At 39.9% G+C, this 22,713-nt stretch overlaps 2 protein-coding genes across 2 annotated transcripts in view; one reads left to right on the forward strand and one right to left on the reverse strand.

Annotated features, from left to right (window-relative positions):
- Positions 1-22,713, reverse strand: part of LOC116504452 (galectin-4-like) — a 42,927-nt gene that overhangs the window by 19,941 nt on the left and 273 nt on the right. Inside the window, exons 2-8 of the mRNA XM_032211456.1 lie at positions 17,349-17,450; positions 7,537-7,569; positions 6,450-6,485; positions 4,819-4,854; positions 3,254-3,292; positions 2,158-2,226; positions 858-890 (exon numbers count right to left, since the gene is read on the reverse strand). Of these exons, the coding sequence (XP_032067347.1) occupies positions 858-890; positions 2,158-2,226; positions 3,254-3,292; positions 4,819-4,854; positions 6,450-6,485; positions 7,537-7,569; positions 17,349-17,351 (249 nt within the window). The 5' untranslated portion in view covers positions 17,352-17,450. The remainder of the gene's footprint in view (positions 1-857; positions 891-2,157; positions 2,227-3,253; positions 3,293-4,818; positions 4,855-6,449; positions 6,486-7,536; positions 7,570-17,348; positions 17,451-22,713) is intronic.
- The window catches only part of LOC116504451 (von Willebrand factor A domain-containing protein 7-like), a 45,710-nt gene continuing 40,995 nt past the window's right edge, over positions 17,999-22,713 (forward strand). The window contains 2 exon segments of the mRNA XM_032211455.1: positions 17,999-18,387; positions 20,703-20,822. Of these exon segments, the coding sequence (XP_032067346.1) occupies positions 18,150-18,387; positions 20,703-20,822 (358 nt within the window). The 5' untranslated portion in view covers positions 17,999-18,149.

Below are 22,713 nucleotides of genomic sequence, written 5' to 3' on the forward strand. Positions count from 1 at the left end.
CAAAGGTATATCTATAGAGCCAAGGTGGCGCAGTGGTTAAATGCAGCACTGCAGGCTACTGCTAGATCAACAGTTCAGCGGTTCAAATCTCACCGGCTCAGGGTTGACTCAGCCTTCCATCCTTCCGAGGTGGGTAAAATGAGGACCCAGATTGTTGGGGGCAATATGCTGACTCTCTGTAAACCGCTTAGAGAGGGCTGAAAGCCCTATGAAGCGGTATATAAGTCTACTGCTGTTGCTATATCTAATGGGAAGAAATTTTGGGGCCCTCTCTCTTCTAGGCCTCCTGCACCCTCATCTCCTTTTACTCCAAAGTAAGTTACAAAAGGAAAAGAGATGGTTGTAGATACAGATGTCTCTATCCATCAAGATCTCCTTTGTAGGATTCCCTGTGCAGCTACTGTATAGGAAGCAACCGGGCTCTGAAACCCGAAAGAAGATTCCCATGTCCTCTTCTAATTTCTAATAAAATTTCAGCTCGAATTTCAGATTTTTGCTCGTTAGAAAAAGATCCAAAAGGGACCTAGGCCATTCTGAACACAGAACATAGAAAAAGAGGGTTGGAAGGGACCGTGGAGATCTTCTAGTCCATCGTAATGTGTGTCTTCATCTAAACATGCTATGGAAATAGTGGAATTCCCTTGAAGGAAATGAAGAAGGAATTATGAGACTCGAGATCCACAGGTGATATTCACAGGGCAAACGACATGGTGTTAAAAAGTGAGGTGTACAGTTTTGCTACACCAAGAACCTGAATGCTGCCTAGATTTTTCCCTTCCCTCTCTGTGACCCCTGGATGAACGAGACAAGAATCACTCTCAGATGCCCTTTCATGTTTTCTGTTTCCAACTACTTACCTCTTTTTCATTTCCATCACCGATATACATACTCTAAAAGTGAAAAGGAAAGGATATCTTTAAAATCACGATAGAACAGAGTATCCTGTGAGGATTTTGTGAGCATCAGGCTGGGCTACTAGTTTGTTCAAATCAAGAACGGGTCCATGAATACCACAGAGGGTATTCATGCCAATGGGATGGTATGAGCAGAGTAGATAAAGCCATTCCAACGAAAAGGAATAGGCAACATCAACAAACAGACACAACACTTAACAAGTGCAGTGATCCAAGGGAATGGCTGCTTTGTAATAACCCAATAATGTAAAATACACGTTTTCTCTCACAATGCTGTCATTGCCATCTTCAATATTATATATCCATATCGTATATTTATAGTGATAATTACATTTGTATTTCATTCCGCAGTTGGAAAGATGGCTTTCTTATCAGAACACAGACCGATTGGGATCAAAGAGACATATTAATGAAGTGTTCTTTGAGGGTTTTATTTTGTTTTCATGAGCAAAAGGTTTTGGAGAATTTTTCTTTCAAAAACAAGCAATTCTTGTAAAGAACTGGCTTTTTAAAAATATGTGTGTCTTAATTAATTGCTTTAAAAAACTGATATGGCCATCCAACTTAAAGCAGACATTGTAAAGACAAGAAAAGCAAGAAAAATCTGGTGCCACCACCATTCTACAACCCAGACCTTGCCACCACTTTCTCCCACAAGCACTTCACAGCCTTCCAGAGGGTTAAAAAAGTAGATTCCAGGAGACCTGCTGGATCCCAGAAGGGAAAGTGATCCAGTGGATGGGGGCTATTATGGAAATGGAATTTTGGGTCCCATTACATCAATGTTTCTCAAACCTGGCAACTTTAGGAAAGTGTGATCTTCAACACCAAGAATCCCATAGTCAGCATACAAGCTGGGGGATTCTGGGAGTTGAAGTTCACTCATGTGAAAAACACTGCCCTAGATGGCAACCTTTATGGGAAGAGACTTTAAAGCATATCTACTTTATCCAATCAGGTGGGATGGGCAGATACCTTCAGGAAAAATATAAATATTTATGGAGTTTCGTGACCTTTTCTTTTAATTCTTTCTTCTAAGACCTGGTGATCTCTCAAATTCTGCTAATAGTCATCCTGATGCTCTCCTTTAAATATTCCCAAGAGTTTCGTGCTGGAATTGTTCCTGAAATGTCTGTAAATCCTTTGGAGGGGGGTATTTAGTATCAAGAGGGCTACTAGCAAAAGAAAATCAACACTGAAAACATAAAAGAAATGAGACAAAGTTAAGTATGTATCTACTTACCATCAGTTTAGATGCTACTTTGGCACCACTAACTTTCTTGATAATAGGTGTTATCTTTTTCATCATGGACTATAAGGAAGAATAAAAGAAAAACCATTACTGATTCTTTCATAAGTTGTGCCAGGGCATCGTATGGGTGAATATTGCCTGGGCCACTGCACTCCACTAAAATAAACTGGTGAGCCCTTGAGGGCCACGGAGGATATTGATGTGAATGGCCTCACAACACCAGAGTAGGAACATAATGCTATATCAATTATTTGAGGTAGGCAAAGTCAAGGAAAGCCATGGCAGGGATTTGTGGAAAACCATTATAATGTTGTTGGGTTTATTAGCAGAAACCTGAAAGCCTATCCAAAACTTCATTACTCTTTTTCAAGAAGAACAAAGTCAAGTTGTGTTTCCAAAACAAATTCTGATAAAATTAATCCTGGGAAGGGAAATGAGGAAAGGCATCTCAACAGCAAAATTGCACCTGGCAGAAAGACCATTTGAGCCAAGAATTGGCCATTTTGCAGAGAGAAAAAATCACAAGCAGGGAAAAGTGGTTTTGGAGAAACCCTCCCCATCCCAAAAGCGTTCCTTGGGGTTAGTTCCAAAATATAAGTTTCTCCCTTGGCTACTCACTACCTAAGGGAACCATCGTTCCAATTTGGGAATCATTCTTGTTTTAAAAGGTGTGGAGCTATTTGAAGCTGCTTTAAAAAGGAGAGTCAAAATAAATGAAATATTTTGGCTCTGCCTGCTCAGTGACTATAAAAAACAACAATGGATAATCACAACAACCCTTCTTCACAAGGACCCAGATTGTTGGGGACAAAGATGCTGACTCTGTAAACCACTTAGAGGGGGCTGTAAAGCACTGTGAAGCGGCGTAGAAGTCTAAGGGCTATCCCTGTTTTAGGGCACCCTGTTTTACAGCAGTGCAGGTGGTGAGTGCATTTTATAGGGTAAAGTGGTGCCTCAAGCTGCTTTATCAAGATTTCAACCATGACTTCTTTCCTGAAGCTTTGGGGAGAATGGCCCATAGGGAGACATGATCACATTCAAGGAGAATATTACATAAGGGAAGAACAGAGGATGAAGAGTTACTTACCCTGAAATCAGTCATTTCACACACACTTTCTAAACAATCCTGCAAAGAAAACAAAAAGCATTTCTTCCATTCTGACATGACCTCACAGATGCCTTCTCTAAGAGCCAAGGTGGCGCAGTGGTTAAATGCAGCACTGCAGGCTACTGCTAGATGAGCAGGTCAGCGGTTCAAATCTCACCGGCTCAGGGTTGACTCAGCCTTCCATCCTTCCGAGGTGGGTAAAATGAGGACCCAGATTGTTGGGGGCAATATGCTGACTCTCTGTAAACCGCTTAGAGAGGCCTGAAAGGCCTATGAAGCGGTATATAAGTCTACTGCTATTCTCTAACTTAGATTCTGCTTTATAAGATGAGCAGCTATATAAATCTTTGAACTAAAGAAACACTCTGCCGTTACTACCGTCTTTGATATCATATGTGAGAAATGCTTCATTCTGCAGATGAGATGCAAGCATTTGTTATCAGAACAGGCGAATGATGTTCTGAAACATTTTGTTTCGCTCTCTTTTCAATATTCCACTTTCACATAACCAGACTCTGCCCAGAGAATCTGTGGAATAATACTTGTATTGAATATCCACCTCAAAAGCTAAGATGCTTCCTGACAAAAGAAGTCCATTAACGGAAGGGGTATTTGCAGTTCAAGCTGTTTGGCCACCTAGCATTAAATCTTTACAGTCCATATTTATAGTCCTCCGCTTATGACTGGCTGCTTTGCATCTGTGAGAAGTTATGAATGACCTCCCTGAGAGTATTTACTCAGTTCCAAAGTTCCAACAGCTGAGCCCCTCTCTCCTGCTTTCATGTCCCTACATGTCAGGAACTTGGCAATGGGCCCACATTTATGGCTGTTTGTAGTCCTGTGTGATTATGTGGCTGCATTTTACAAGTTTTGCTGAAAACTGCATTCTGATTTTCAGCAAAAATTGGCCAGACTTTAATGACAGCAGGGTTTCTTAACCACCACTAAAATCAGGTCAGTCATGTGGGTGACCTGATTTAGGGCTGTCGTGACTGACTCCAGTGATTGGCGAGCTTCACTGGAGACATAAGTGGGATGAGGGAGTAACATAGCAACTGCATTAGCATAACTTCTTAAACACGATAATTTTAATTTTGGTTGGGTTACTGGATTGTGGAAATTCAGGCTATTTGGTCACCTTAGTATTTACTACATTATGCAAATTCCAGAAATGTAGCCAAAATAAGAGGGTTGCATGAAATTTCTACAACACTCAAAGTGTAGACTAAGTAACCTGGACAAAGATTTAGGCTTCCTTATAATTTTTTAAACCATTTAATCCAAATTACATTTGAACCACGCAGAAAGGAACAGGAATTATAGGGAGAGAAAGAAATTGTCTCGCACAATCTTCCCCAGTGCAAAACTTCCTTGGGGACATTCTTAAAAAAGGACTTGCACACATACACACACACACACAACCAAATGAAGTAGGTTTGAGTTTGGGGTCAGGGTTGTTATAATAACACAGATGCTTCATTGCAGGCAGGAAGTCTGTTATTTTTTAAAAAGGCAGAATATGGAGAAACAGCTACGGTACTTACCATTAATTTTTGAAAATCATCTGCATTCAAATGACTCTACAAAGGAAAGAAGCAAGTTAAATTATATTCTAACCAAAGGCCTCCCAGGACCTCTCTATCCCTGCCATCGCTACCATCCTAAGACACGATTTACATGAATTGCTGCTTCCCTCTGTGGGCCATGGGAAATGGAAATTGTAATATTTGCACTTTTTGTAGAATTGCACTGGCAATTTTGTAGTTGCACTGGGCCAACTAACAGGGGACTTTCTTGTGTGTTTTCAATTTGCTTTCTTCAAATGTATTGCTAATAATCTGTCATAAGCCTTAACTTTCGAAAAGAACGTAAAAAAACCCTTTAAAAAAAAACTAGGACTGGCAGAAGTACTCAATGCATTGTAGATAAACCATTTTAGTTTCCAACTGTTCCCAAGCCTCCATGAACAAAGCAAGTATTCACGGCCAGGGTGGGGAAGCATTGCAAATGTATTTTACCCATACCCATTTGAGGTTTTTCCCTTGCAAATGTTTCTTTCACTTTTATTCAGAGTACAGTGCTCTTTTCTATGGCTATGCTCACGTAATATTGGATGTTTTAGTTCTAATAATGTCACTGGACAGTTGATTATTTCTAAACCAAAATTTCTTTGTTGTGCTAACTATAAAAGTAAATGTAAGCCATTTTAACAGGTTCTCTCTCCACTTTCACAGAGACCCATCTTTATCATAGTAATCTAATAAATTGCCTTTAAATGATCTTCTGACTTAGTTGCTTGTTGGAGAGAGCAAAACCTGGATTTGATCATTATCTCCAATTAAGAAATGGACATTTCTTATAAAAATAGGGAGTGGTAAGACTAAAGAACAAATTAACAATGTTCAGGGCTTTCCCCCCGCCCCCCTTTTCTTTCTCTTTCCAATGTTCTTTCACATTTGTGGAAGCTTATTACGGATTGAGAAAGCCGAGGGGTAATGCTTGTACCTTATTCATCAGCATGTAAGATGATTGCTTGGAAAAGAGCTTTAAAAGACATGGCACTTCAGGAGACAACATTATTTCAAGAATATGTCTCTACCTGTCCATATTTTGTACTCAAATCTAGATTCGCATTAGTTATACTGTACACCTATACAGATAAGAAAGAGATCCTTATGACAGAATGCTGTTTCTTTACTTCGCTTCACGTAGCCCTCCTTCTTCCTACCCCTTTGCCTCTTCCTCCTGAAATATACACAGTATATGAAATATGCAGTTTTGTGTGTTCACCTATTTGTGTCCCTTTTTCTAGGTAGTCCTGTGAGGAAAAGGAGCTATTGAAATACCATCATAGCAACTCATTTCCTCTTCCAAACGCTACAAGAATGTCAGTTCAGATTCAGAGCACTTTCTGGTCAGAAAAACTTCTGAAAAAGATTTAAGCCATCCTGAATGTTAAAACCCTTATTTGAGAGCTCAAAAGAACTCCACCTACTCCCCAAACTGTGGAGGTAGATGGAAGTATGCAATATTTTTTTAAGAATGAGTATTAAAGCTGCTAAATTTTGAGACAGGGTGTGTGTGTGTGTGTGGAATCCCTAAAAGGGCAGCTTGGTCGGATACAAATAATGTTTTTCACTAGGAAAGAGGAGATGGTGGTCATAAAGCTACTTACGATTACTTTTTCTCGACCTTCTGCCCCAATTGTATTCTACAATGGAAACAAAATGTTTTATCATATGAAAACATATGTGACTCTCCAACCATTCCATCTCTGCCATATGATACATGATAACAATGAAGTCCTTCCTTCTTTAGATCCATTCACATTCACCAGCAGTCCACAAGGGAGCCCTCTGCCCACCTGTAAGGAAGGGGGTGTTTGGGGTATGCCAGAATGGGGAGAGGGGTGCAGTTTTCCATGTAGTGTGTGACTCCCTTTATGGCATTTTTCTGGAGTGGAATTGATCAATGAAGCCGGGAAGCGAAGAGTAAGCTTAATTTAAAAGTGAAAGAGCTAAAATTCATGGCAGCATATATGAATTTATATTTTATGAGTGTAGGTGGAATTAAGAATCCAGAGTTTAACGATAGAGCCCCCGGTGGCTCAGTGATTAGAATGTGGGATTGCAAACTCTGCCCACAGCCTGGAGTTCGATGTGGATGGGGCTCAAGATTTACTCAGCCTTCCATCCTTCCAAGGTCGGTAAAATGAGGACCCAGATTGTTGTTGTAAATATGTTTTATTTTCATTTTTATTTTCATTTCATACAGTCACATATATACTGTGCATAACCGGGGCCATATAACATTGAGCAATAAACACAGCCATTCTTGTCGACAATACTCCCCAAAATACAAACCCAATATACCACTTCAACCCTCCACACACCCTTTCTTTCACCCCCCTCCAACTTTCCTTTCTTCCCTCCAACCTTCCCCTCTACCCTACTTCCCCTCCCCCTCTATCACTCCTCTCTCCCAATACACTCCCTCCCTTCCATCTCACCCTCCCTCCGATCCTCTCTCCCACCCTCTCTACCCCTCTTTCTTCTTTCCTTCTGCTCCTCCTTTCGGTGTATGTCTACTATCTATCAATATATTCAGCTTCCTATTTTTACACTAGAATTAAAAAGGCAACAGTATACAAAATGAGGACCCAGATTGTTGAGGGCTGACAATATGCTGACATTGTGAACCGCCCAGAGAATGGATTGATATTACCCAAGGAAAGAGCACAAGATGAATGAAGAACTACTTACCATAACTTTTTTCATCATTCCATTGCCGCTTTCCTACAAAGGAAATGAAGGGCATCAGTCTGATCCTCACATGATAACATATATGACTTATCCAACTGTTCCATCACTAAATAGAACACACCTGAATGACTGCATTTCTCCACATAGAAAACTTTTTTTTTACTAAAAGTGTGCCAACCCCCCAAACTTGAATTAATGAAGTCCTGAGACCTCTTTCTCTTTTCAATATTCTTCCACATTCATCCAACCACAAATAAGCCTTGTCAATTATATGTCAAATATTAAGCTTCCTTAGATGTTTTCAGGTAATATAAACCACACATAATATGCAGCTTAGGTGCCAATGAACCTATGAATTTTGCTCTGTCCCTTATTTTTATTCATCTTAAACTCTTCCTATACCTTGCACAGTTAACTTATAACTTTCCAACCAAAGAAAATTTCAGCATTGTATATTGGTCCAACTCAGTAGGTTTAACAAAAGGTTATCTCTGACTCTCATGATAATGTGAACACTGAGGAAGCTAATGCAGAGAACAGGATGCCAACCCAAATCCAGAACCACTGATGGAGTTGAATTCTCGATAGCTGCAAGGATTCATAATACATAAATGGTAGGATATATGCTATGTGTTCATAATGCCCTACAATTAATCTCTGATTTCTATTATTGAGTTTCATTGTTTGAACAACCATTCCAGTTAGAGCCACCCTTAATTAGTTGCCAGCTATTCAAGGTAGGCCAGGGAAGGAAATTATATGCCAATATGCCAAGAATCTGGATAGCCAGTTATGTTGCAGAACATGGAAGTTGAAATACTTACATTTTGGGACCTGGGAGAACATGGGGAATTTGGGGACCATATTCAGATGGCCAACCCCCATTTCCCAGAAGTCAAAATAATGAAACACCTTTCCATCAACCACCCTATTCTCCCTCCTGGTTTTTAGCTAATCTTTAAATAAAATAAAGGTTTCCCTTGTCCAGTCATGTCCAACTCTAGGGGGCAGTATTCATCTCGTTTCTTAGTCAAGGGAGCTAGCATTGTCCAAAAATACTTCCATAGTCATGTGGTCATCATGGCTATGTGCCAAGCCACACAGAATTCTGGTACCTTTCCATTGAAGTGGTACCTATTTATGTATTCACATTTGCATGCTTTAGAACTGCTAGGTTGGCAGGAGCTGGAACAAGTAACGAGAGCTCACCCAATCACGTGAGGTTTTGAACCCAGACTCTCAGTTTTCCAGCAGATAAGCTCAGCATGTTTAACTGCTTTATTTAAAACATATTTAAATACTTTAAATAAAAGTGATTCTATTCAATCACAGCTTTGCTTCTTGCTTTCTGGGGTTCACAAAGATTACAGCACTTACCGTGTTTCTCTGCCTACCCAACACTCCCAAATAGTCACAGAAGGTTTAAATAAGTGGATTTACTGCAGAGAAGATGACAACTAACAGCTCCGTAGATTCCTGTCTTTCATATGTCATCTCCTTTACTCTCTACAACAGGCATGTCAAACTCACATTGTCACGGAGGCATCATATGATGCATCACAACTCCCCCCCCTTTGCTAAATCGGGCATGGGCGTGGCCAACATGTGACGCATCTGGCCCATCCGTGGCCCGCGAGTTTGACACCCCTGCTCTACAACCTCTTTGGCCCTCTTGAGCCTTTTCTTTCCTGGCTGTCCCAGAGAGAATTATGGAGAGCCAGCTCTCCTGTTGAGCAGACAGATGCTATCCATACAGACAACAAAATATTAGGAAGAAGATAATGAGATGCTGGCAAAATGGAATTGTGCATCTCCTGTATCTTGCTCTTCACTTCCCAAACTAACTTCCTGGTCTCAGGTACGGCTTCTGTGATCTAGAATGGCTGCTGCTTTTGATGGAAATGACCTCCAAATAAATCACAGGGAGATAGGAACAAGATCTCAGCAAGTTCTCCAGATTACAAAAGGCAATGGTCTCGGGAGTCTTCCTGTGGAGCCATCCCATTATTTGGCTTCACAGGAAGACAGTTTTGTTCAAGTTCCTAAGACAGTAGCAAACAAAGGAACTTTTGTACAGAAAGTCACTCATGTCACTTTTAAGCATCTTAAATCTTGTGACATTGCCACATCAGATCATTAAAACCACAGTAGCTGCTTACTACTTTTTTAAATCACAGTACAACAGATTTCAGACAGCTCTTTGTTCTGCATGTACCTCAACAAATTTCCTAATAAGTTTAGCTTCCTCAAGTGTCCTTATTTCTTCTTTAATATCCACTCTCACCCAGTACGTCTTTTTCCTGCTTCCTGGTTGCTAAAAGCCCTATCCATTTATTGGGTTTATCAGATTGAGCTTTTCCGTTTAATTGTTTATTTTTTAAAAAAATGATGGTATTTGCTCTGCCACTTGTGGCCCTTTTGGTTAAGTACATACCTCAGAGACATAAAGCAATTGTTGTTGAGTGTTCCAGAAAGCAGGGCTCTCATGAAAAATTGCTACAAAAAATTGGCATAAGGTCATTAGATTTATTTTGCTTGTTGAATATTGAGCTAGATGCACTTAAAAATGCCTACTTTCTTTTTAGTGGACTCATTGTCCACTATATAAAGTCTTATGCTTTCATCCATGCAATTTCAAACAAAGGAAATTATAAAAAAAATTAGGCCAAGGGATGGGCAAATTATAGTCCCTTGCCTATTTGTGTGGCTCTTGGTCCCCTCCAAATATGTCACCACTCCTTAAAATTGGAAGAAGGCTTTCATGGTATTTTGTGATAGTAGTATAGCCTTGAGACAATTATACTCTAAGAACAGTGGCAGGAACTGAGTATATCTAGTGTAATGAAAAGTAGGACTAGGGGTGACCTGATAACTGTCTTCCAATATCAAAGCAAAGAAGAGGGGGTCAATTTATTCTCCACAGCACTCGAAGGCAGAACAAGAAGCAATTGGATGGAAACTTATCAAGGAGAGATTCAACATAGAACTAAGAAAAAATTTCCTGACAGTAAGAATAATTAACCAGTGGAACAGCTTGCCTCCAGAAATTATGAACTCTCCATCATTGGAGGCTTTTAAGAAAACAGTGGACAGCCCTTTGTCTGAAATAACATGGGGTCTCTTGCTTGAGCAAGGGGTTGAAGTAGAAAATCTCCAAGATCCCTTTTAACTGTTATTCTGTTAAAATGTGCCTAACATGTTTCTTTTTTTTAAATTTCCCTGAAATAACATCAATGTCAGGCACATTCATGTGCATAATGCATAACTTTCCTATGTTAAACAATTCCTGGTCATCAAACACTCATAGCCCTCAATTAGAAAGAACAAATATAAACCAAGGTCTACAATACTGGGTCCCCCCCCCCCAAAAAAAAAAATAGCACATGGGAATATAAAAATTGCAACCACTGAAATATGTGCACAGATACGATCCTGGAATAATGACTTTAAGAATATATTTTGACATGAAGGAGAAGAGAATGAACGGTGGCTTTCTTCTTACACAGGCTGTGTCCCAATAAATCATAGTGCAGACACTCTGGCATTTGCTTTTTATAATATTACCTCCATCTTGACACTAGCCCATAAGCAAGACAGACTTAAGTTCTCCTAGTTCAGTGATGGCAAACCTTTTTTGGCTCCAGGGCAAAAAGCGGAGGAGAGCGCAGGGGGGGTCCTCTCCCCCCCCAAAAAAATTGTTTCCACATACCATTATGTTGGGGAAATCCTGGCGCTCCTGTTAAACTGTCATTGAGAAATATCCGGAAGAAGTTGATGGCAAATCAGTTCTGGAGAGTTGCCAGGAAAACACTTCATGTCCATGGCTACCGGGATAAGACGGACTTGTGTTATTATAAAACATAGTTAAAAGATTAGTGGTGGGGCCACTTTCCCCTTCTTACTAAAGAACCTTGTCACCCAAAGGCAGGAGTTGTCACAATGGAGCTTTTGAACTAAGAAGCACACTTAATCTCAAATGATGACAAATCTTACTCAAGTTGTCCACACTATGTCCACAGCCTTGAACACTGTGTAGAGCGTATAGAATTAACATGCAATAAAAATCAATAAGCAAACAGCTTAATCCCAAAGATAACATATCAATCCACCTTTTTGTGTGCTTAAAAAAAGCATATAGACATATAAAATGTGAAAGTAAATAGCGGAAATTTCTTGATCATTACCCTCCTTAAGGGAGAGGTTGAATAGATGACTTTCTGCAAAATATAATAGTCCTTGACCTGACCTCAACCTCATGCTTATGGCGGTCCATTGGGGAAAACAACATGAAAATCTAGGTATACATCTCAGACATCGGGATACCAGGATATAAGTATTGTATGTAAGGATGGGATTGGTATTATGACATCACTACGCATGTAGGATCATCTTGACATCATTGGATGTTTGCTGAAGATGGATACTCTCCTGGTGAAAGATCTACTCAGTTTTCATAGTTACGTTAGGAAATGATTTACCACTCCTTCAGTCCAAGGTGACTTGAAACCAGAGATAGGCAACTTCTAAATCATTGTTATTATCAACATTAGGAGTCTGTTTGGAATCTTCAGAGCATGTGATGGACTATCAAGAGCCCCAAAAATGGCTTTGGAGAAACCCAAAGGTGCTTTTTCAAAGGGCGACTGGACTATTTTGCTTTTCCTTGAAGACATTTTGTTTCTCATCGAAGAAGCTTCTTCTGTTCTGATGGAATGGTGATTTTCCACCATTTATATTTCTTGCAGTCATCTGGTCATTAGCATTCTCTCTGACAGTCATTGAGGCCACTTGAATCTTGATCTGAGCCCTCCAAATCCTTCCATTCTCCACCATTCAGTCAGAACTGAAGAAGCTTCTTGGATGAGAATGGTAACATCTTCAAGGCAAAAAACAAGAAAGTTTCAGTCGTCTTTTGCAAAAGCACCTTTGGGACAACCATGACCTGGATGACTGAGAATCTACATAGACTTCAGAGAAAATGTGCAGAAATGGCTGCAGGAACAAAAGCATGAGTTAAGTCTGGGAAACAGACAAAGTACAGGAGATAGACTCAGAATCAGTGCATCTATCCTAATTCATGGGTACGAGAAGGAAGGATGGGAAACATAAGTTGTCAAAACTGATGTCAATCTTCAAGGTAGGCCAGGTCAGAAAACAGACTCCACCAGTTTGATTGGAACTCTATTTTAGTGGCCTAGTGGTCATGAGTCCTGGTTGTGTTTTCCCTCCCCTCCCTCTTTTCCCCCAATCAATTAGTGTGGATTCAGCTTGAGCTCCTTTCCAGAATTTTCTGTTTCCTAAGCTTAGCACAGACTTTGGTCCTGGTTTCGACATATTTTCTCCAAAGTCATTTCTATGTCTCTCCACATGGGCACATTTACAAAATGGTGACACCAGAAGACTTGCCTAATCAAAAGACTATATCAGTGGCTATATCCATGATGGCGAACCTATGGCACACATGCTTTAAGATATGTGGCCTCAACTTCTAGAAATTCCAGAAACTTTGCTTCGATTCTTTAAATGATTTAAAGTTGCCAAGTTTGAACAACACTGTGCTACACACTGGTGCTACATTAGCTTTAAAAAGTCAGGTACATAGGGTGAACAAGTGGGCCTCAAGAGAGTGGCCCAGTACAGTAGACATCATATTTTGCTTTGTTACTCCAGGACTCCTTGCAGCTGATGCATTGAACAGATTATATCTCAGAAAATAAGTTTTATGAAGTGTGTGTTTCTCGGAATTTGAGAAACACTTCCTCATTATTGTTCCCAGACAAAAATCAGTTGTCAATCTGAATCTAGGTTCAAATTAAGGCTACCTAAATTAATGCCACCCAAACAGAGGTGAATTTCAGCAGGTTCTGACCAGTTCTGGAGAACCGGTAGTGAAAATTTTGAGTAGTTTGGAGAACCAGCAAATACCACTTCTGGCTGGCCCAGGAGTGGAGTGGGAATGGGGATTTTGCATATCCCCTGGAGTGGGATAGGAATGGAGATTTTGCAGTATCCTTCCCCTGCCATGCCCACCAAGCCAAGGAAGGAAGGAAGGATTTATCTATGCTTGATCATGGCTGAAAGAAGATCACTTGGCAGATACATAAAAATTAGACTCACTTCTTAATCCTTCCCATTTTTCTTTATGAAAATAGGGGAGTTTTAGGCTAAGTTTTCTCTGTCTTCCAACAGAGAAGGGACAAGCAATTAAGAAACATGCTATAGACTAAGCAGCCATGAAAACCTTGGAAGAGATATTCAAACGCCATGAGGTGCCTATACCTACTAATGTCAGAATGCTGAAAACCATGGTATCCCCTGTGATATTCCACAGAAGCAAACTTTGGATTTTGAAGAAATAGAATAGGAAGAGAATTGACACAAGAAGACTTCTGAGGCTTCCACTGACAACCAAGAAAACAAATGGATGAACCATCAAACAAATGTTCAAAACAAAACAGAATTCTCACTCAAGGCACATATGACCAGGCTTAAATATTCAACTTCAGACACATAATACAAAGATCCAACTCTCTAGCAAAAGTGGAAGAAAAAAGAAGACTACCCAACAGCCAGCTGAATGGACTCAGTTAGTTGCAATGGATGATCCATTGGAAAAAATGAAAAACAGATTATTAGTTTAGGGACAGATTATCATGAAGTAAATCTATCAATGTGATCACTACGTTTTAATGATTTGATGGCATATGATAAATAAATAAATCCCCCTCTGATTTCCATCAGAAGTTTTGGGATTACATAGATTTGCACCAGCCTTAATTTACTTTACACATAGAAAATGTACTTATCGTACATTACTCTCTACCTGGCTAATCTATCATGATTCTCACCTGAATACAACATCTCTTCTGAACTGAGTTCAGTTCTGGTTGATTTTAGGACAGAGTTTTCAAATATTTTCAGACTGCGGAATGTGAACTCCATCAAGTTTAAGAAAATTCTAGGATTCTGCAGAACAGAGTTTGAAAAAATCTGTTTCAGTACAATATACACCCCTAAACTTGAGAACAATGCAAAAAGAAATTTTATGTTTTGTGGTTTTCATTGTTTTAATTGGTTTTTAATGATTTTATTTGCTTTGGTTGTTTATTGGCATGTGTTTATTCTTTTATTTATATCTGAGCCATCCACAATTACATATGTGAGAATGGCAGCTACATAAATTGAATATTTAATAAATTCTCATTGCCTTTCTCTCTTTTTAACTTCCCTGCCTAGGCTACTGATTTTCCCTGGTGCTTGAGAAATTTTAGGGAAACTAAAGCTAAGTCCCTGACTAGCATCAAAAAGGAAACCTATACATTGGAGGGATCAGAGGTTTTCCATCCTTACTGTCATTCTTATTATTTTTTTATAAATCGCATTCAGGGAATTAACAAAAAGGACTGCAGTTTAAAGTTCACCACACCCTTAGCAAAAATTGAGCTTATTTAATTGGGGTCATTACAAGTCATCTGAAGACAGAAGGCTGGGAGAGAGATGATAATTACAGACTTTTAAAAAATGCAATTTTATCCTTTATTTATTTTCCAGATTTATATAGCCACCCATCTCACACAAAATGACTCTGGGTGACATATATTCAAACCAGCAATTACAATTCTGGATCTGCCTGTAATTAAGAATGACTTAGCCAATAGAAAAAAAGTAAATAGATCTAGATGTGGGAAAGGAGAAGGGAGTAGTAGCAAGAAAGGTGGTTTACTTTCTTATTTTAGAGTGTCTTAGTAAAATAAACCAAGGCTGAAGTGTGAAAGCAGCTCTTAAGCCACTCTTGCAGTTTATTTTCCATCTTCAGTTTTGCACCTGACCTCTTGCAAGGAGCTGGATTAAAAACTAATCTAAATAAATCTGAAGTTTGCCCTGAATCTCAGAGAACTTTTGATTATTGAGTTTGATGATCTAGTCCTGTGAAGAAAGGGGGGGGGGGGAAATGACCCCTTTATGACTTGTGGGCTTCAACTGCTGGCTCAAGAATTCTGGCAGTTGAAATCCACGTCATGAAAGAGCCCTCGTTCCCCACCTCTGTTCTAAAGCACCTTCTCAGGTTTGGTGGCAAGCAAGGAAATATAACGAAGAAACTGGCTGAATTAGATCAAAAATAGATGGAGGTTGCCACAAAGAAGAGGGAGTCAAACTATTCTCCAAAGCACCTGAGGGTAGAACAAGAAGCAATGGATGGAAACTAATCAAGGAGAGAAGCAACTTAAAACTGAGGAGAAATTTCCTGACAGTTACAACAATTAATCAGTGGAACAACTTGCCTCCAGAAGTTGTGAAGGCTCCAACACTGGAAATTTTTAAGAAGATGTTGGATAACCATTTTGTCTGAAGTGGTGGAGGGTTTCCTGCCTAGGCAGGGGGTTGGACTGGAAGACCTCCAAGGTCCCTTCCAACTCTGCTATTCTATTCTATTCTATATCAGTTTCAGGTCAATTCCCCCTTACACTAGTTTATAACTTCTGAGCATGCGCTAGTAATCCTTTTTATATGCCACATTCTTGTGATTTTGTATGCCTGGCATTTCCAGTCGAAACAAAGAAAGTGTCAGTCATAAAAGCCACAAAGCTGAGATTGAAGCTCTCATGTTTTCTCCACATAAGGTAGAGCTTTGATTGCATAATCATGGCCGCCATCTTGATTTTTTTTTTACCACACGCTGCAAACACCTTTCCCTCAAAAATATATAATCCTAATCTTTCTTTGGCTTTTTTCTGGCTTTTCCCCCTCTCCCTTCCTCTTTATTTTCTTTCTTTCAGAACAAAGGGACATATTTACAGCCACAGCCACAGCTATTCTCTGCCTTTAAATAAATAAACAAGTGAACAAATATTTATAGAGCCAGTATATGACCTGAGGTATTATTGGTAATTAAGGTACTTTGGGAAAATAGTGTTAGGCTCGTAACCTATTTTTTCGTTTTGTTTAAAATTAAGCCAATTCTTTTAAACAAAATAATAATCAAAATTTGAGAGATGAGAAGCATTTCATAAGTGCCTTGACACCTACAGAAGCCAAATTGGAGATCTCAGCATTAAATTTACAATTGAGTGCCAGCACTGAAGTTATCTTGGGCCAAGTTTCAACATTTTTGTACTTATGGATTGTCCTCTAATTTCTGCCTCATTCAGTTCAACCCTCAAGATTCCCTCATCAATGGCCCCTCTTTCTGTCATTGTATTTATTTATTTATTTGTTTGTTTGTTTATTTATTTATTTATTTAATGGATCGATTATTATTGATTACTCTGATCATAACCTGGTCTTTTGAGGTTGTCCAACAGTTTTTAAAAACCAAATCACTAATAAATAGCCTAAGCTCTGTGATTAGTTTACAGTAAAATGTATGTCTGTCTAACCATCATTCTATTTGGTTCAAATTAAAACAAAACAAATAATAAAATAAAATAAATAATAAGATAAAATAAATAATAAAATGAAATAAATGAAATAAATAAACAAAACAAAACCAAAAAAGTAAAATAATAAATAAAATAATAAAAATAATTAAAGTAATAAAATAAAATACAAAATTACATGAGAAAACGAGCTGGGCAACTTTGGACCAGTTCCTTTCCCTCAGTCCAAGCCACCTCACAAGGATGTTGTTTGGGGGGAAATTGGAGCAGGAAGGATTAGTAGGTATGTTCACTGCCTTGACTTGTAGGTGAAAAATAAAAAGGAGGAATAAAAATACACTATGCAAACCAGACAGCTGCAAGGTGGTCAGCAAATCTAGAGCAACATGAATTAAAATAAGATTACAATGAGAAAATAAAAGGATCTTTGCCTACCATTGAAATAGTACTAATGCAGGCTCCACTGGAATCTTTCAGGGAGGGAATTCCATAAGTGGTGGTACCAACAAGGAAAGAACTTCTCTTATAATCATTTCTCTAAAAGACAAGGAGAAGAAGGATTCAGAAAAAGGCTCACTTAATTTTTAAAAAATTTATAATGATATAAGAGCCCATGTTTCTGCATTCAGCGTCCCTCCGAGTTGCAAGTTCTAAGCTGAACTTGGTGGGTCACTTCCAGCTTGGCATCATCCGGCAACGGATGGGAAGCATTGTTGGTGCGTGCAGCAGAGCTTGGGGACTGAAAAGTCCATGTACATCCTCACTATCTCTGCATGCCACCTGAGCTCCTCAACTAGCTTGTTCTTTGGCCCCTAGGCTAACCTACTGCCCTCCAATTTTGTGAGGATCAGGACTGTTTTGATTGCAAGTTTGGAATCCTGGAAGCTGAAATCCACCTGGCTTAAGAGGTGCCAAGTGTGAAAAACACTGCTTTAGAGGCACAGCAGTTTCATTAGAAGAAAACTGTCCATTTCAGAGACAGCCTTGATAAATGACACAATTGCTAATGTCCCTTTATCTTTGCCCCGTGTAGTGTGATAAAGGGTTGGAAAATTTCTTTTCCTGGATTCTTTAGCTACCTGAAGGAGGAAATAGGCTGAAGCGGTGGGGGATTTCCCCAGCGCCACTCAAGCTATTTAACCAGCAGAGTGAAGGGCATGTTCTAGAGTAAAGGAAAGTGAGAGACAAGGCAACACTCCTTTCCTCCTGCGCCATCTGGCCACTCTGTTGCCAAGCATGCTGCTCTCCTTGCTCCTCTGTGTGGGAATTGTGAGCGGATTCCGCCCCAACCCTGAATCGAGGGAGAATCCAGGGGATTTCACAGATGCTGACATCACGGAAGCGGGGGTGCTGCGGGCCGTAGCCTGGTACATGGAGAGGAACCCCCTTCCTGGAAGATCTCCACTGGCTCCTGGAGAGCTAGAAAACATGAAGCCATTGAATGCAACCTGGCTCTTCAAGGCCTACTACCAAGGTGAGCTGGTTCTGGGGCCCAAAACAAAAGCGTCTTGGTCCAAAACCCCGTGTCTGGCCCTCGGATCTAAGACACTGACTCCCCCTTGTCATACTGACAACTAAATTGCATTGTTCTTCCCAAACGTGACCTTTCTCCAACACCACTCTTTCTAGAAAGCTAATTGTGATTATCTGTGCTTCATCTCACCTCCCGACCATGAAAGAATCATCATCTGAGAGAACATTGGGGTATATTGATCAATCTGTACAGATTCTAGATAGCTCTTCTAGACTCCTTCCAGCCTTTTCTTCCATACACTCAAGCATTGTCCGTATTGAGTTGAGTTGAATTGGATGAGTTGAGCTCCAACTCCCATATTTCCCAGCCATCTGGAGACATCTTTTAATGTCATCTCCTTGAACCTTAGACATGGCTAGATCTAGAAGGAGGGTAGCCCTTTCAGAACTACGCCCAACTGAGTTTCAGATGTGACATCAGCCAAGATTCTGGGGCAGAGTTGAAGTGTGGCAAATAATACAGAAAAACAGAGTTGGAAGGGACCTTGTAGGTTATCTAATCCAATCTCCTGCTCAAGCAGGAGACTCTATATCATTTCTGGCAAGTGACTGTCCACTTTATTTTTGAAAGCCTCCAATGATGAAGCACGGACAACTTCTAAAGGCAAAGCTGTTCCACTGGTTGATTTTTCTCACTGGCAGAAAATTTCTCCTTATTTCTAAGTTGAAGCTCTCCTTGACCAGTTTCCATCCATTGGTCCTTGTCTGGCCTTTGGAAAACAGCTTGTCCCCCTCCTCTCTGTGACAACCCTTCAAATATTGGAACACTGCTATTATGTCATTAGGGAATATCTTAGGCAGTGGTTCTCAACCTTTACTTAACCACAGGCCCCTTTTAAATATATTTTGTGGCTACGGACCATGGCCACAGACCACCAATACTTAAGATTTAAATCATAATATTTCTTCAAGCTTTCATGGAACCCTATGATGATATCACAGCCCCTCAGTGGTCCATTGACCACAGGTTGAGAATCATTGTCTTATGGCATTCAGGGACGCTACATCATTGAGTTGGGGTATTAGAATCAGTTTCTATCATTGCTATTGTACCAGCCTCCCTGCTTCACAACAGCTTTCCTGTCTTTGCTCTCTGATCCATTTCTGGTCTGACAGTGGAGTTCCCCAGACTTATGATCTTTGGGGATTTCAATCTGCTTTCTCGGAGAATTGGGCCTGAGGTGGCTTGGGAGTTCATAACCATCATGACAGCCATGGTCCAATTTCAGAGCCCAACATGGAACAGTGACCAAACATTGGATCAGATGTTCCAGTCAGAGCAGTGGCTCTGAAATCTAATATTGGAGGAGCTTTTGGTGTCCTTCTTATCATGGTTAGTTCACACTCTGATTATCAAGGGATTCCCTATCACCACCACCCATTAGATTGGTCTGCCCCTCCCCCAGCAACTAATGAACCTTAGTGGATTTTGCTGTTCTTTATGGTCCCTCCAAAGCCCCATTTGCCGCTTGTTGTAAGTGGCCCTCTGAGGTTTTGGATTGGATCACACTTAGGTGATAGCTCCCTAACAACAGGCTTCAGATAAACTCAGCTAGACTGAGCGGCTCCCAGTTACAACAGCACCCAAAAAAGTGGCATGACCAGTTTTCACACTTACGACAAGTTGCACTGTCTCGGAGTCACATGATCACCATTTGTAACCTTCTCAATATTCCGACAAGCAAAGTCAATGAAGAAAGCCAGATTCACTTAACAACTGCACAATTCACTTAACAATTGTGGCAAGGGAGATTGTAAAATGAAACAAAACTCGCTTAACAACTGCCTTGCTCAGCAAAAGAAATTTGGGGCTCAATTGTGATTGTAAGTTGAGGGATAGATGGATGGATGGATGGATGGATGGATGGATGGATGGATGGATGGATGGATGGATGGATGGATAAATGGATAGATGGGTAGATGGGTAGATAGATATAGATGGATGGATGGATGGAAGGAAGGAAGGAAAGAAGGAAAGAAGGAGAAAGAAAGAAAGAAAGAAAGAAAGAAAGAAAGAAAGAAAGAAAGAAAAAGAAAGAAAGAAAGAAAGAAAGAAAGAAAGAAAGAAAGAAAGAAAGAAAGAAAGAAAGAAAGAGGGATAGACAGACGACAGACAGACAGACAGAAAAAGACAGATTTTCTAAGAATGTATATTGTATACGCCAGATAGATTGAAAGATCAAGAATACTATTGTACTACTACCGGTACTACTGAGGACAATAATTTTAACTGATCCACTTTTTTTTTTAACACAGCTGATGTCTCTCCCAGCCGATTCATAAAAGCCATGCAGAAACTTGTCGAAGGAAATAATGACGTGGAAGCATCTAAAGGCTACAATGACTACTACTTCTATTGTGAACAGTTCAGCAAAAGTAAGATGGGATTTATGGTTGTTGCTGTTTAGAAGGCGGGTTATGTTCAGTGGTAGGGAGGGTAGTATTAGAAACTAGAAGAAACTTTGAATGGAAATGGGCAGGAGTAGGCTTCAAAAATTTCAGCAACAGGTTCTCTGCCCAGTTGCTGGGTGGGTGTGGCCAAGGTGGGCATTAAAGGAAAATGAAATATAAAATGTGATAATTATGTCATGTTTCCAGTTAAGATATGGTTGGGCATCATTGGTTAATTAGTAGGCATAGTTTTGGCCAATTCCATTATTATTCATTCAGACGAATTCAATACAATTTCATCAGCAACGTTGGGGAACCTATGAAATTTCACTATTTGTTCATATTTGAATTTTGTTTAAAGGGCTACAATTTGTCCCTTTGCCCTAGTTCAAAACTGAACATGCTCGGCCTTATTTTAGCACAGTGGATAAAGTTGTCGTATTTGTCCAGATCTCCCTTTCCTGCTTCAAGACGTTTGTGGTTTAATTCTCATCTATTATGCAAAGAATGGGGTGGTTTTCTTATTGTGTACATCTGTCATTGACCTCCAGGTTCTGTTAAAAGAAAGAGCTTTGGATAAATAATAAAAGTCAATATTTGCAAGGGGTGTTTGCTTTATAAATAGTAGAGACTTTTGATTTCCTGAACAAGAGTACTTTTTTTTTTATCTTGCCTTTGTTTCATAACCAACTCAAGCCAGGGAACATACTTAATACTCCTCTCTCCACCTCTTTTCCTCACAACAACAACCCTGTGAGGCAGTGGTGCATTTCAAAAAATTTTAGAACCTTTTCTGTAGGTGTGGCCTGCTTTGTGGTAGTGGCTTGCCGGCCATGTGACTGGGTGGAAGTGGCTTGCCAGCCATGTGACTGGGTGGGCATGGCCAACTTGTAAAATGTGATGAAGCTCACTTAACAACGCTCTTGCATAGCAACCAAAATGTTGGCTCAGAAACTCTGGCATTTGAAAGACGCAAGTCTTAAAGCTGTCAAGTTACAAGACCCTTGCACCCCTAACCCTTTAGAAAAAAAAACTCCCAGGGCTGTTCAAACTTGACAGCTTTAAGACTTGTGGACTTCAACTCCCAGAATTCTTCCTCTTGCTCTTCATCTTGATAATGTGCGGACGGGCAGGGGGAGGGAGCTGGAACCGATTCTAAACGGCACTGTAGATCTGTGGAACCTCTTCTATAGAAGAGGTTAGAACTGCCAGGAACCCACCCCTGCTGTGAGGTGGGGTGAGCTGAGAGACAAGGACCAGCCTAAAGTTATCCAGTCAGCTTTCATTCCTAAGGCAGAACTTGGACTCCCCGTTCCCTGGTTTCAGCACTTTCACCACTGTATTAAACTGGCCCTCTTTTTATGTATTTGTTTTTAAAAATAAGAACTTTCACAGCAGACCATTGAAATGTTATTCTAATATGGTCATTTTATTATTTTATTGGATGCTACCAAGAGTCACATTTTATAAGATGGGTGGCTATATAAATATGTTACATGTTTTAAGACAATGTTATAATAATGCAATCCTATCATCGATGAAAACAAATTAAGAAGTACAGGTATCAGTGATTAAAGTCAAAGGTATCAAAAAGGTTTCAAAAGCCAGTTGGAAACATATTTTGAAGTCACACCCAAGCAAAAAATCAGAATAGATTCCTTAGGATTCCTTGATTCCACTGGTATCCTGAGTTGCCTAAGAAGTACCATCCTTCTGGGCTAGCACACAGAAAACTTTCTTTGATCGATACCAGCCAAGGGCATATTTTCAGAGCTGGTCCTCCCATGAAGCATAAGATCTCAGTAAGATGGAAAGATGGCTTAATCAGGCCTAAATTTAATCCATCCTAACATTTCTGATGTTCAACATATTCCAA

Source organism: Thamnophis elegans, chromosome 2 (genome assembly GCF_009769535.1).
Source record: "Thamnophis elegans isolate rThaEle1 chromosome 2, rThaEle1.pri, whole genome shotgun sequence".
NCBI classification, from domain to species: domain Eukaryota; kingdom Metazoa; phylum Chordata; class Lepidosauria; order Squamata; family Colubridae; genus Thamnophis; species Thamnophis elegans.